Here is a 14,616-nt window from a genome sequence, read left to right as displayed (position 1 = left end):
AATGTGGTTGATTTACTGGGGGAGTAAAGCCTAGTCGCTTTGCTAAGTGAGTTCTCACTGTGCAAAGGGGTTTTTCTGCTTTGTGAATGAGGTAATATCCAAGTATGTGCAAACAAAATTTCTGTTATTCCATTTTTCTTATTATTTGCTCATGATTGTGTGTTTTTTGCAAAGTGAATTGTTACCCCATTTACTAAAGTGAAAATTATCTTACAAAGTGAAAATTCACTTTGTAAAGTGAACAGGCTCTACTTCTTTAGTAAATCAGCCACAATGAAGAAGTCACGATTCAACATTTCACCATGAATGATTCAAAATACAAGCTTTCACCTGCAGGTGCTTATAGTGAATTGAGAGCTGCATTGGCAGCAATAACTTGCTCCATGGAGTGAGATTTAAAGGAGTACAATTCTTTCAGATACAGTTGAAGGATCATTCTAGCACAATAAACTGCAATACACAGAGGATCAAAAGGAAATGTGTGCTAAATATCTAAGTATTAAGACAGCCATTCCAATCTAACAAATACGGTACATAAGCTGATGTTATGCTCCCCCATGTTTATTCTAGCTTCTCTTTACCAGGGTTCCAGGTGTAGACAATGAACATGCACTAATGATTTGTACATGAAAATAGATGTAGGATTATGATCATCTTTACATATGGATCTATTGGTGCACAGGAACTGACTAGGGGTTTTCTCTATCCAGCTTGCTGATTGCAATTTTTAATTCTGCTCCCAAACTTAGAAGTTGTTTATTTTTGGGCACAGAGCCCTGGTCTTTCCAATACTGTGCTTGTTAATATCGTAAACTCTCAAGTGGGGTCCATCTTAAGTTCACAGTGCATAAGACAATGCTGTTAAATGTCTGTATTTAGAGGGATGATGAGGCTTACATAAGAACTGTTACACATGTGATATCCTGCTGTCATTCACAAATAGGGATAAGCTTCAAGTTTATGCCAAACATAAGTTTGAAACTCAGCCATGACCATATTTGGCCAATGATATTATCTAGAAGCCAACTTGTTTACATAGAGAAGCTGGTAAAGATCTATCATTTGTGATGGAATTAGTGCCAGAGTGACAGTGTCGATGTTATGGTGAGTCAACATCGTCGCACGATTTTTTTTTTTTACTTATCTTTTGTGAATGATTAACAAGGTGCACATGTACCTTATGCTCATTTGTGTGGAGTGGGGAGGGGGTATCTAACATGCCCCTTCTTCTAAAAGGGTCTTCCAGATTTCCATAAGTCCATTTTGGTGAAAGATATGGGCATGAGTTCCTTGTCCTTTCACCATGAGGAAAGGTGCTTTGCAGGAGGGGAAAAGGGAAGCTTCTCTGCCCCTCCTTTGCACAGTACCCTTACATTGTTTAAGGCATGTGGACTGGTAAGGCTTGAGGGGACCAAAATAGGGACCCATTATGAATTTTTAGGAGGATCAATCGAGATGATTGCCCTCCGAGCAGCCATGTGGCCCCCTGTTACCCCTTACCACTTATAGCACTAAGTTGGTCTGGTAGATCCGATGCCTCACAGCAATATAAGGGTGAAGGCTGTCTTATGCTTAATCCAGAAAGCAGTGGAGAGTGAGGGTATGAGAGATGCCACAAACCATTAGCTCTACAGGTGAAGAGAAATTAGCCCAACCTCTCTAGCATTTTTCTCCACCCATCAGGGCTTAATCATATGATTAGGCCCTGATCAGAAGGGCAAAATGTATCAGAGGCGGGGCTCAGGTAGAGCTTGTGACTACAGATGTTCGTATTTCTCTTCACCTGTTGAGCTAGTGGTGTGTGGTGTCTCTCATCCCCTCATACCCCTGGTATCTGTGCAAAACAAAAATACCCACCAGCTTCTGTATGTAAACAAGCTGGTGGGGATTCTAGGTGACGTAATTGACTATGTTGATGACCATATTTAATCAATGATGTCACCCAACATCCCTGACAGCTTGCTTACAAATCAAAGCTGGTGGGAATGTTATTTAACCACTTGTCGCCCGCCAATGACAGATTGACGGCGGCAAAGTGGTTGTAGAATCCTGACCGGACGTCATATGACGTCCTCAGGATTCTGAGCCGCTGCGCGCCCCCGGGGGCGCGCATCGCGGCGATCGTTGTTGCGGGGTGTCAGTCTGACACCCCGCAACACCGATCTCGGTAAAGAGTCTCTCACGGAGACTCTTTACCACGTGATCAGCCGTGTCGAATCACGGCTGATCACGATGTAAACAGGAAGAGCCGTTGACGGCTCTTCCTCACTCGCGTCTGACAGACGCGAGTAGAGGAGAGCCGAACGGCTGCTCTCCTGACAGGGGGGGTTCGCGCTGATTGTTTATCAGCGCAGCCCCCCTCGGATCGCCACATGGACCACCAGGGAAGACCACCAGGGAAGGGCAGATCAAAAAAAAAAAGGCTAAAAAAAAAAAAGGCTGTAAATAAAAAAATAAAAAAAGGGCAGATCAAAAAAAAAAAGGCTCAAAAAAAAAAAAAAAAAGGCTGTAAAAAAAAAAAGCATTAAAAAAAAGATGCCAATCAGTGCCCACAAATGGGCACTGACTGGCAACATAGGTTAATCAGTGCCGCCCCAGTGTCCATCAGTGCCACCCTACAGTGTCCATCAGTGCCACCCCACAGTGCCCATCCATGCCCAGTGCCCACCTATCAGTGCCCATCTGTGCCACCCATAAGTAGCCATCAGTGCCACCCATAAGTGCCGCCCATGAGTGCCCATCTGTGCCGCCTATGAGTGCCCAGTGCCGCCTATATGTGCCCATCAGTGCCGCCTATGTGTGCCTATCAGTGCCGCCTATGTGTGCCCATCAGTGCCGCCTATGTGTGCCCATCAGTGCCACATACAAGTGCCGCCAATCAGTGCAACCTCATCTGTGCCCGTCAGTACTACCTCATTGATGTCCATCAGTGCCATCTCATCGGTGCCCATCAGTGCCGCCATATCAGTGCCCGTAATTGAAAGAGAAAACGTACTTGTTTACAAAAAAATTAACAGAAAAAAATAAAAACGTATTTTTTTTCAAAATTTTCAGTCTTTTTTTAGTTGTTGCGCAAAAAAAAAAATCGCAGAAGAAAGCTCTATTTGTGGGAAAAAAAGGACGCCAATTTTGTTTGGGTACAGTGTAGCATGACCGCGCAATTGCCATTCAAAGTGCGACAGTGCTGAAAGCTGAAAATTGGCTTGGGCGGGAAGGTGTATACGTGCCCTGTATGGAAGTGGTTAACAATGGTAGTGTTATTGGTGCCAAATGACAGATCCATGGCCACTGTTTGTAAACAAATAATGCATGTCGTACTGCATTTAAAACTTTGTGTACAGATTTAGGGAATTCCAAAGACAGGTTTGTTTTTGCATCCATTAAAATTAACATTTTAGGTCTGAAGAATATTTAAAACCCCCAAACCAGTATACATTATTTGAAAGCAGAGACACTGGAGAATAAAACAGTAGTAGTTGCACTTTTTACAATGTCACACAGTATGAGCTCAGCTGTGTATTAATCTCATATTTTTAGTAAAAAAAAAAAATCATTTAGTACACACAAAGACAATATATTACCACATTTTTGGAAAAATATAAAAAAAATAAGTTTGCATCAAGTAGATAGACACCAAGTTTGTCAATCCTTAAAATTTTATGTAACTGATGCGGCGACAATCTACAGTCCCCAAAATTTTATATAGGCAACACTTTAAAAGTCTTTACAGCTTGTCAATTTAAAGTTAACTGAGAATGATGGCTCTGTAATTATTGTTATTAACCCGGCATGAGCAGCGATAACTAATATGTGTGAGCAATTCTTGTTTCCGTATTTATGCACACCCAATGTGTGCATTTGAGTCAAGAGGCTTAAAAAAATGGGGTGTTTTTGACCCTTAACCACTTGACTACTGGGCCCTTAATTCCCCTTTCTGCTCCAGATCAATTTTCAGCTTTCAGCGCTGTCGCACTTTGAATGACAATTGCGCGGTCATGCAACTTTGTACCCAAATGGGTTTTTTATCATTCTTTTCACACAAATATAGCTTTCTTTTGGTGGTATTTAATCACTGCTGTTTTTTTTTTTTTGCAAAAAAAAACCTGTTTTATAGTTTGTTATAACATTTTAAAAACAGGTAATTTTTTATCTTCATTGATACGTGCTGATAAGGCTGCACTGATGGGCACTGATATGCTGCACTGGTGGGCACTGATAGGTGGCACTGATAAGGCAGCACTAATGGGCACTGATATGTGGCACTAATAAGCACTGAGGCGGCACTGAGAGGTGGCACTGATGGTTGGCACTGATGGGTGGCACTGAAGGGCACTGATAGGTGGCACTGATGGGCACACTGATGGGCAATGATAGGTGGCACTGATAGCCACCACTGATCGGTTGCACTGATAATGAGGCACTGATGGGTGGCACTAGTGGGCAAAGGTAAGTGGCACTGTGGTAACTGGTAGGTGCAACTGTGGGCACTGGTAGGTGGCAGTGGTGGCTACTGGTAGGTGGCATTGGTGGGCAATTATGAGGCAGCCTTTGTATGAGGGACCAATGTATTTATGTGCCCTTAAGCTATATAAAATACTGATTACATCATGTGGTATTTACTCACCACTGAGGTTTTTTTTTTTTTTACTATATAAACAAAAAAAATAACAAAACTTTTGAAAAAACATGTTTTTCTTTGTTTCTGTTATACAATTTTGCAAATGACTAATCTCTCTTCCTAAATTTAGGCCAAAATGTATTCTTCTGTAATCCTTTGGTAAAATAACCCAAATCAGTGTACAGTAAAACCTTGGTTTGTGAGTATAATTCGTTCCAGAAACATGCTTGTAATCCAAGGGTATAAAAGAGGAGAGAGGTACCTCTAAGTGTAGCAATAAGTTGCTAAATGTTGTACCTTCATTAAATGTAACCATATTGCTACACGTAGAGGCTCCTCTCTTCTTTTTTATACTCAGTTGTGACATGCCGCTACTCTTATATCAAGACATAGCTTGTATATCAAGGCAAAATTTATTAAAACATTTTGATTGTCTTGCAAAATGCTCTCAAACCAAATTACTCTCAAACCAAGGTTTTACTGTATTTAAATTAGTTTCTGTAACAGTTATAGACTACTATATATTTATATACTGTATATACACAGGATATATGAATATTGATCAACCCTGATGTACTGACTTCCTATCTCATTCCTTGAGAAAACCCCAGAAAAGTACAAATACTCCCAAATTACTCCTTTTTGGAAAGTAAACAGTCTAAGGTATTTAGTAGTAGTTGTCCTTTTTATGTCACAATTTTGTGGAAAGTGATGAAATATTTTTTTTTAAAAAAAAGTAGTTTTTCTTCACAAAGTTGTCATAAACAAGTTATGTCTCACACACAGAATAGGCATATGTTAGAATTACACCCCAAAACACATTCTACTATGCCCCCCAAGTTTAGGGATACCACATGTGTGAGACTTTTTAACAGCCTTTTCTCAACTCCAGTCCTCAAGGCGCCTCAACAGGTCATGTTTTCAGACTTTCCATTATTTTGTACAGGTGATTTGATCAGTTTCATTGCCTTAGTAATTACCACAGCTGTTTCATCTGAGGGAAATCCTGAAAACATGACCTGTTGGGACACCATGAGGACTGGAGTTGAGAAACACTAGCCTAGATGGATAATGGTGACCAAAATCCAAGGAACTTCCTTGGGCTTTCAAGGACCATAAATTATACATCTAATTTCTCAAATTTTGTCTACCTATTATATTTTTGGAGGACCAGGAGCACCAAGACAGTGGAAACACCCAAAAAATTACCCAATTTCAGAAAGCAAACCCTTCCACAAGGTATTTTCTAAGAGGCATGGTTAGTCTTTTGAAAATGTAATTTTTTGCTGCAAGTTTTTGGACAATGCAGGAAAGAAAATGAAAACTTATTTTTTTTACATAAATTTGTTAATCAATAAGGTATTTCTAACACACATAGGCATACTTAGAATTACACCCCAAAACACATTCTGCTACTCCACCCAAGTATGTGGGGCAGTCAAGTGTGTGATGCAGCCTAGCCACACAAAATGACCCAAAAGCCAAGGAGCACCTTCAGGCTTTCTAGAGGCATTAATTACGTATCTAATTTTCAGACTACATTTTAGAGACGGTGGAGCACCAGAACAGTGGAAATGCCCAGAAAATGACCACATTTTGGAAAACAAACACCCAAAGTATTTTCCAAGAGCCATGGGGAGTCTTTTGAAAATGTCATTTTTTTGCCACAAGTTTTTGGATGCAGAATGAAAATGATTATTTTTATTTATTTTTTTACACAAAGTTGGCACAAAGTTAGGATAGTTCTCAAATACAACTTGGGCATACTTAGAATTACAACCTAAAACACATTCTGCTACTCCTTCTGAGTATATGGCGATACCACATGTGTGAGACTTTTTTAATGTTTGACTGATTATGTACCAGACATTTTATCTTGTGTACCACACAAATGAACCAATTTTGATAAAAAAAATTACTATATGAGTGCCCTGGGAATATAACTTAGTGTTTTAGCATCCCTGTTTCTAAAAGCCAAGCAAGCTTAGCCTATTGGTATGTGGCTGCCCTCAGGAATGCCATGTTCACTGACCAGGAAAGACAAGAAGCTAAAGAAAGGAAGAACAAAAGAGTTCTTGTTGTTCCAGGAGTGTAGTTGTCTGCAGTGGGTGGTTGGGGCTGGTGTCCCACACAAATTTAGTCCTGGCAACAAGGAGAAATATGGTCAATAAACATGCCAATCAGGAACACTGTTTCTAGCTACACTGGTTTAGCAACACCCTGACTGGTGCGGTGGTGATTGGTGAACTGTGACTGCCGGCACTATTAGTGCTCATTCACATGTGAGATTGGGTGGGTGGTGGCAGTAAAACCTTTGATTGAACTGCAGTTTTACCACCCTTCAACCGCTACCCCCTTTAGCTGCAAAGCCATGGCTGTGATGCTTTGCCTCGCAACTGTGACAGGAATTATACACCTGCCAATCACGATCCATTCAAGTAGGGTTGCTTGCACAGGGTTTAAGGGGTTAAAGCAGGTGGTAAGGAGGCGATACAAATACCAGAATGCAGAAATTGGGGTATGAGCTGGCCGTCAATGAGATGCTAAAAACCCTGACATATTGTAGTTGCAACATAGACATGATAATTTTCTGTGGAGAAGGAGAATACCTGCACAGGAGACTCTAAAATTCCAAACCCCAAATTTTCAGAAATTACAAATGCATTTGTTATCCAAGTAGTGATGGTATCGGGGAGGACAGTACTTATCTCCAGTTCTGTATCACTTCTGAAAAATAAATAAAATGCTGCACTGTAAGTCGTATCATAGAAAAAAAGTATGATCATTTCATAACATGCTAAACATTCCTCATTTCGCACCCCTTTATTTCAAGTGACATGCTATATATTCCTTATTAGTGTTGAGCAGAATACGCCATATTCGATTTCGCGATATATCTCGAATATATAGTCGAATATTCAAGATATATTCGCTAAATTCGAATATTCGTGATATTTTATCGAAATGAAATGATTGCGAATTTTCGCTATTGCGAATGCGAAAATAATTGCGAATTTTCGACAACAGCGGAAGGAGCACTCTGATTGGCTCAGAATATTCGTGATATTTTGCACTCTGATTGGCTCAGAATATTCGTGATATTGTATCGAAATTTCGCAAAATGCGAATGCGATATTGATGGCGAAATTTCGGAAGGAGCACTCTGATTGGCTCAGAATATTCGTGATATTTTACAATACAAAATAATTGCGAAATTTCGACAAATGCGGAAGGAGCACTCTGATTGGCTCAGAATATTCGTGATATTTTACAATACAAAATAATTGCGAATATTCGGCAAATGCGGAAGGAGCACTCTGATTGGCTCAGAATATTCGTGATATTTTACAATAGAAAATAAAAAGTGTTTTGCATTGGTGGTGATTCTTTACTCTTATCCATCTGTCACAGCCGTTTGTCAATCAAACACGTTCATGCTGCATGCTTTGGACTTTTTTTCACTTCACATATCAAAGACATTTTTATGAAAGATTATTTTTCTATTATTGGGACTATATTTCTTTATATATTTGTTTCACTGTGTATTTCACAAGTTATTTGCGCTTGCTTATTTTATAATTTGCCCACATGTCTTGTCACTAGACATATTTTTTATTCTTGTAGAGCGACTCCATTTTCTGTCATGTATTAATTTATGTTGTATAACATTTTTGAGTTGCTGCTGTATTCTCCCCTTTTTTTAAGGTATGCGCAATTTTTTCCTTCTTACAAAAAAAATAATATCAAACATACAAATATTCATAACAGAAACATACACAAAGCCCCCCCCCTTTTGCATCAGAGACAATCAGAGTTCTCCTACCACAGTTATCGAAAATTCGCAATTATTTTCGCATTCGCATTAGCGAAATTTCGCAATTTTTTTTTTTATATTCGGCAACATAAAAGGATCGCCTCAGCTTAGCTACTCGGCCCAGGGTCTCTAATCATACTAGCAATGCTTTTAGACGTCGATAGGATGTGATCTGTTTTAAAAATAAAATTGAAAAAATGCGAATATTCGGAATAGCGAATATTCACCGCGAAATTCTAAATATATCGCGAATACTCGAATATGCCATATTCGAGCCGAATATTCGCAATACGAATATTCGTGAGCAACACTATTCCTTATGCCAGAAAGTTTTATACCGTACTTCATGCTGTGTATTCTCTTTCTCTCACTGCCCTGTTCCATATACCATTCTATGCCTTACTACCTCGGTCTATATGCCATACTGTACATTCCGCAATGTTTAATACCATTTTTCATGTATATTCCTTATTCTACAACACATCACTTCATATTCCATTCTGTGCTTTCCAGATTATGCACTGCCTCATTCAGAATACCATGGTGTATTGTCCATATTTCTACGACATCATCCAAATATACCATGCAATATGTTCTCAACTCTGCAATGTCTCATTTCATATACCAAGCTGAACATCCCCTATTCCATATGCTATGTTGTATATTCTATATTCTACAATATCTCACTCTGTATGTCATGCCGTATGTTTCCTATTCCGCACTACCTCATTCCAGAATGTTATACTTACCTGGTCTGTAAAATGGTTTTGCACAGAGCAGCCCAGATCCTCCTCTTCTTGGTCCCTTTTCGATGCCCCTGGCTCCTCCCTCCTGTTGAGTACCCTCACAGCAGGCAGCTTGCTATAGGGGCATCCGACCTGAGCTGCAGCTCCATGTGTCCATTCAGACAAGGAGCTGCGGTTGAGCCTCGCCCCTCACTCTCCTGATTGGCTAACTGACTTGGATTGACAGCAGCTGGAGTCAATGGTGACACTACTGTGTCTCAGCCAATCAGGGGGAGAGTCCTGGACAGCCAAGGCACTCGTGCAAAGCGCTGGAAAGAGATGGGGCTCAGGTAAATATTAGGGGGCTGCTGCACACATAAGGTTTTTTATCTTAATGCATAGCATGCATTAAGATAAAAAAAACGTCTGCCTTTAGAACCACTTTAAGATTAGTTGTACATTTTATATGTGTGGCATACTATACATTCCCTGTTTTACAACGTCTTATTCTGTATGCTGTGCTGTACCCAGTCATATATTTTTCAATCCTTCGTCACCTGCCATAGCAATTAGGGGCTTGTACAAAAGTTTTTTTTTTGTTTTCTTGTTTTGGTCTCCTGTGATTTCTACTTACTCTGGTAATTTAAGCACAATGAAGAAGAGCTCATACTGGTATAGGAAGAAGCAGCATACAGACCCAATCAGTTGGGCTGTAGTACTCATGTGCTCACAAGAAACATGCTGATATAAGAAGCAGGGGTGGCCCGTCCATTAAGGGCGCACCACACTATTCATGTGTCCAGCCCCTTTCAGGACACTGGGCGCATGAATTACAGCAACCACCCCCCCAACAAAAAAATTACCAGCAGCTGTCACTGATAAGTAGACAGCAGAACAATATATGTGACATGAGCTCAGTCTGTTACTTCTCCTTTCTCTGTATTTATCTGTTTACCTGAAGTGCAATTTAGCAACAATGCATTCTAAAATGTCCTGAAAATGTCCAGTTTTCATCGTATGCAGATTTCTTGTACTGTTTCTCCTTCATGTACTGGTAACACACATCAAATTCTATCAAGGTTATTGGAAATTCACGTTTTCCCCCAACATAACTGTAGCATTTACCAATGATTTGTCATATGCATGGAAATTGTTGAAAGACAAAAATTATTTTGCATGTATACTTGTCATTGTGTGAACAGGTTGTGGGTTTAATACATATCAGTTTGATAATGTGTAATATAGCAAGATCAGTGCCACATTATATTACCCCATATTAATATTCTTCCAGATCCATGCCTCAGGAAAATAAGATCTGACACGTGGTCCACCAAACTCAGAATGCCATGTTGGCAGAAAGTCCTCTGAAACATAATTTTCTTTAACCACTGTAACAAGAAATGAATGCCTTTTACAGATAAGCAAACCACTTTAAAATTCTAGTGTTATAGGGAATGGTATTGTGTTTACTACACCTGAAGATGTATTGCAAATATTTTCAATTTTTATGCAATAAAGGAACACTCAAATAAAACCATACAAACTGACCACAATTCTTCTAAAACAATTGATCATGCTAACAGTTTAAAAAATACAATGAAACTAAGATATACAAGTTTTTTTGTTATCTGTGTTTCTTATTTTATTACATGTGATCATTTGTAATGTATATTTAATTACTAAAAGCTATTTCTCATGAATCTGTAAAGCCTTGTATACACAGTGGGCTGGATTCAGATACATAGGCGTATCTGTGCGCCCGGCGTAACGTATCTCAGATACGTTACGCCGCTCTAACTTTGGGCACAAGTTCTTTATTCAGAAAGAACTTGCGCCCTTAGTTAGAGCGGCGTAGCGTATGTGTTGCGGCGCCATGATACCAGGAGTGACTTCCGGGTATCGCTGCTCCGGCGCTGTGACTGGCCGGAGCAGCTATGATGTCACTCCCGCACATGCGTGCGGGAAGCCGTCACTAACGGCATGATGCCGTTAGTAGCGGCACGCTTAGTGCACCTAAGACATCGGTGCTGCAATTTTTTGCAAATATCTCCTAAACCTTTTAGGCTTGGGAGATATTTCTTGCACCGACAGGTAAGCCTTAATCTAGGGGTTTACAACCACTTTAAGTTATGAAAATTCTCGTGCAACAGAACACAACTTTGGATGTGATGTAATGTGTTGTATTGTACTGTAATGTATTCTGTAGTTTATGAGCATGCGTGGTCGTGCGCTTCCAAATTGTTTTCAGATGAATACTGTACTGATTAAATGAAAATCGTACGATCTGGTATTGTAGGAAAAAAATATTTGTGTTTGTCCCTTCAGATAATTTTGCATGAACTGTCATGATCGGCTTCCGAAAACTGTGTACTATCAGATTATGGGACAATGCACTATTTTTCGTCTGAATTTTCTGATCGTGTGTGCTAGGTTGAGATCATTTTTTTTTTTTTACAACTACCAGGTAATATTTTTAGGGTTAAGTAATGGTTATAGTAAATGCATCATCCCCATTACTTTCCTCACTCATCAGATGCAGGGAACCCAAGGGACTCCTTCTCAAGTTTACGGAAGAAGGAAAAATAAATCAATAAGTCAGATGAAGCAGCAATGTCAAAGATATTAATTTGTATAATTGTTATTTTATAGTCTTAAAATAAATAAATAATCAGCAAATTGTCAGTTTCTAAGGAAAATTTAGAACTACATTTTCAACTGTCGGTATTATTTGAACAAATCTACTTACATACATCATATGCATCTTCCGTTTCAAGGATGGCATCAGTGAGTACACCAATATTGCATCTCTATGATAAGAAAAAAAAAATTGCACGGAGCAGGTAAGTATAACTGTAATTGGGTATTAAATCCTTTTTTTCAGTGTGATTGGTTCCATTCACTATTGCTATCTACTGTATCTATGATCAAACATTAAATAGACATAAATAAGTATGGTAACAACTGTAGTGCCCATAAAAAGTAGGATCATATACTTTCTGGACATGTGCGCAACAAAAAATTTCATTTTTTGCTTCGTTTCGTCTCGTTCCATAGATTCGTAAAGATTCGTAATTTCGTAAGACGCAAGTTTTCTTATTTGGACCCGTTAGTATTTTCGTAACAGTTTTATTTTCGTTGATACTGTATGATTCGTAATTCTGTCTAATTTATTTTTGTTGATTCGAAATTCGTAATTTTGTTAGATAATAATTTTCCTTTAATGGATTCGTAATTTTGTACTTTCGTAAATACATTGTGGCGCGGTCATTCGTAATCTCGTATTTTAGTTTCATTTTCAACACACGGCTAATCCATATTAAGATAGACTTTCTCTTAAGCCCCGTAAACACAGTATTAGCTGGATTCAGTAAGAGTTAGGCCGGCGTAACTCGGAATTTGCGCTGTCCTAAGTTTAAGTGTATTCTCAAACAGAGATACACTTAAACCTATCTAAGATATGACGGCTTGCGCCGTCCTATCTTAGGGTGCAATATTTAGGCTGGCCGCTAGGAGGCGCTCCCATTGCGTTCGGCGTAGAATATGTAAATCACTAGATACACCTATTCACGAACGTACGTCCGCCCGTCGCAGTAAAGATATGCTGTTTCCGTAAGAGATAGGCCGCCTAAAGAAAAACATGCCCCCTAGATGGCGTAGCCGATGTTAAGTATGGCCGTCTTTCCCGCGTCGAAATTTGAAAATATTACGTCGTTTGCGTAAGTCGTCCGTGAATAGGGCTGGACGTAATTTACGTCCACGTCGAAACCAATACGTCCGTGCGGCGTACTTAGCCGCAATGCACACTGGGATATGTACAGGGACGGCGCATGCGCCGTTCTTAAAAAACGTCAATCACGTCAGGTCACACTTCATATACATAAAACACGCCCCCACATCCTCATTTGAATTAGGCGCGCTTACGCCGGCCCCATTTACGCTATGCCGCCGTAACTTTGCAGGCAAGTACTTTGTGAATACAGTACTTGCCTTGCAAACTTACGGTGGCGTAGTGTAAATACCATACGCTACGCCGCCGCAACTATGCGCCCGCCATCCTGAATCCAGCTATATGACTTTTTGCCAACAAACTTCAAAATGAGCAAGTTTTCCAAAATATTCAACTGTGTGTACGCTTCATCGGACAAACTTTTTCGGTTTTCATCGGAAAAAAGTTTGCTCTGCAAACGGACAAACTTTTCGGCAACAAAAGTCCGGCCAACCCCCTTCGGACAAAAATCCACGGAAAAGTTTGTTTGAAGTCCGATCGTGTGTACGAGGCTTTACACTGTCCAATGTGACTCAGCACAAAAGAGATAAGCTTATTGGCTAAGATATTAAGTAAGATACATCACTCACTAACTACACTGCCCAGTGCCTATTCGAAAGAACGATTACACAAATTAACGAACAGACAAAGAAACGGATTTACAAAACACACAAGTGAAAATACGAACATACGAATGAAAATATGAATATACGAAATTACAAACAGACAAAGGATTTAAAATACGGAACGCAAATCGTTCGTTATAGATGTCATTTTCGTTCTTTTGCTGTTTCGGTGTTTCATATTTTAGTAAGTTTGTCCAATCGTATGTTCGTACTTTCACTTGTTCGTTATTTTGCTTATTCGTAATTCCGTAATTTTCGTATTTTAGTACTTTCAGCTATTCAGATGTTCGAATTGATCCGAATGTACGAACACTAACAAATTTGTACGAAAATCCATTTGTTACGAACCGAATCGCACATGTCTAATACTTTCTCAAAGGTTGATTAATGCCACAAATGTGGCTACAAACAATATATCTAATTAAAACAGTCACGAAAAACATGAGAAATAGTTCATAATATAATTTAGATTTTCTTTGATTAATTTAACCTAAGATCTCTCTTCCTCACAGACTATTGAGCAGTGGTGGTCCGTCAATAGGGGGCACAGGGGTGCCGCCCCCCAAAGCTACACTTCATTAAAACAAATAAAAAATTGTCCCTTTAAGTGTGTGCGGGGTACCGGACACACAGCTTCTATGGGGAGCAAAAAATGAAATATTTGCGTATTGGCTATTGATTGGCGCAGTAGTAGGACGTAGAGAGGTGCATTAGCTTTCCCCTGGAAACCTAATACACCCACCCTACGTCTTAATACTGCCGCTGCACCAATCAGTAGCCACTTTTGGAAATGATGCCCTACCCTACGTCCTAGTACTGTGCCAATCAGTAGCCATTGTCACAAAGTTTTATTGCAAATGTATTAGGTTTACACCTTCAGCTAGTGATTGGCGCGGTACTTGGAGGTAGAGCGGGGCTATTAGAGTAACCGCTGCAGGTGCAGTGAACAAAAAACATGTCACTGTATTGGGGGGGGGGTTGCTGATCATATGTATGGGAGAGTCCTTCTCATGTTCGGGGAGGGGATACTGATCATGTATGGGGGTCCTAATCTAGTATAGAAAGGG

The 14,616-nt window shown here is 39.7% G+C and overlaps 1 protein-coding gene across 1 annotated transcript in view; it reads right to left on the bottom strand.

The window, feature by feature from the left end:
- The window catches only part of CD109 (CD109 molecule), a 187,295-nt gene that overhangs the window by 76,023 nt on the left and 96,656 nt on the right, over positions 1 to 14,616 (bottom strand). The window contains exons 18-20 of the mRNA XM_040349961.1: positions 11,904 to 11,964; positions 10,428 to 10,545; positions 7,228 to 7,345 (exon numbers count right to left, since the gene is read on the bottom strand). Coding sequence (XP_040205895.1) covers positions 7,228 to 7,345; positions 10,428 to 10,545; positions 11,904 to 11,964 — 297 coding nt within the window. The remainder of the gene's footprint in view (positions 1 to 7,227; positions 7,346 to 10,427; positions 10,546 to 11,903; positions 11,965 to 14,616) is intronic.

Source organism: Rana temporaria, chromosome 4, assembly GCF_905171775.1.
Source record: "Rana temporaria chromosome 4, aRanTem1.1, whole genome shotgun sequence".
NCBI classification, from domain to species: domain Eukaryota; kingdom Metazoa; phylum Chordata; class Amphibia; order Anura; family Ranidae; genus Rana; species Rana temporaria.
This window is presented reverse-complemented; position numbering and strand designations above follow the sequence as displayed.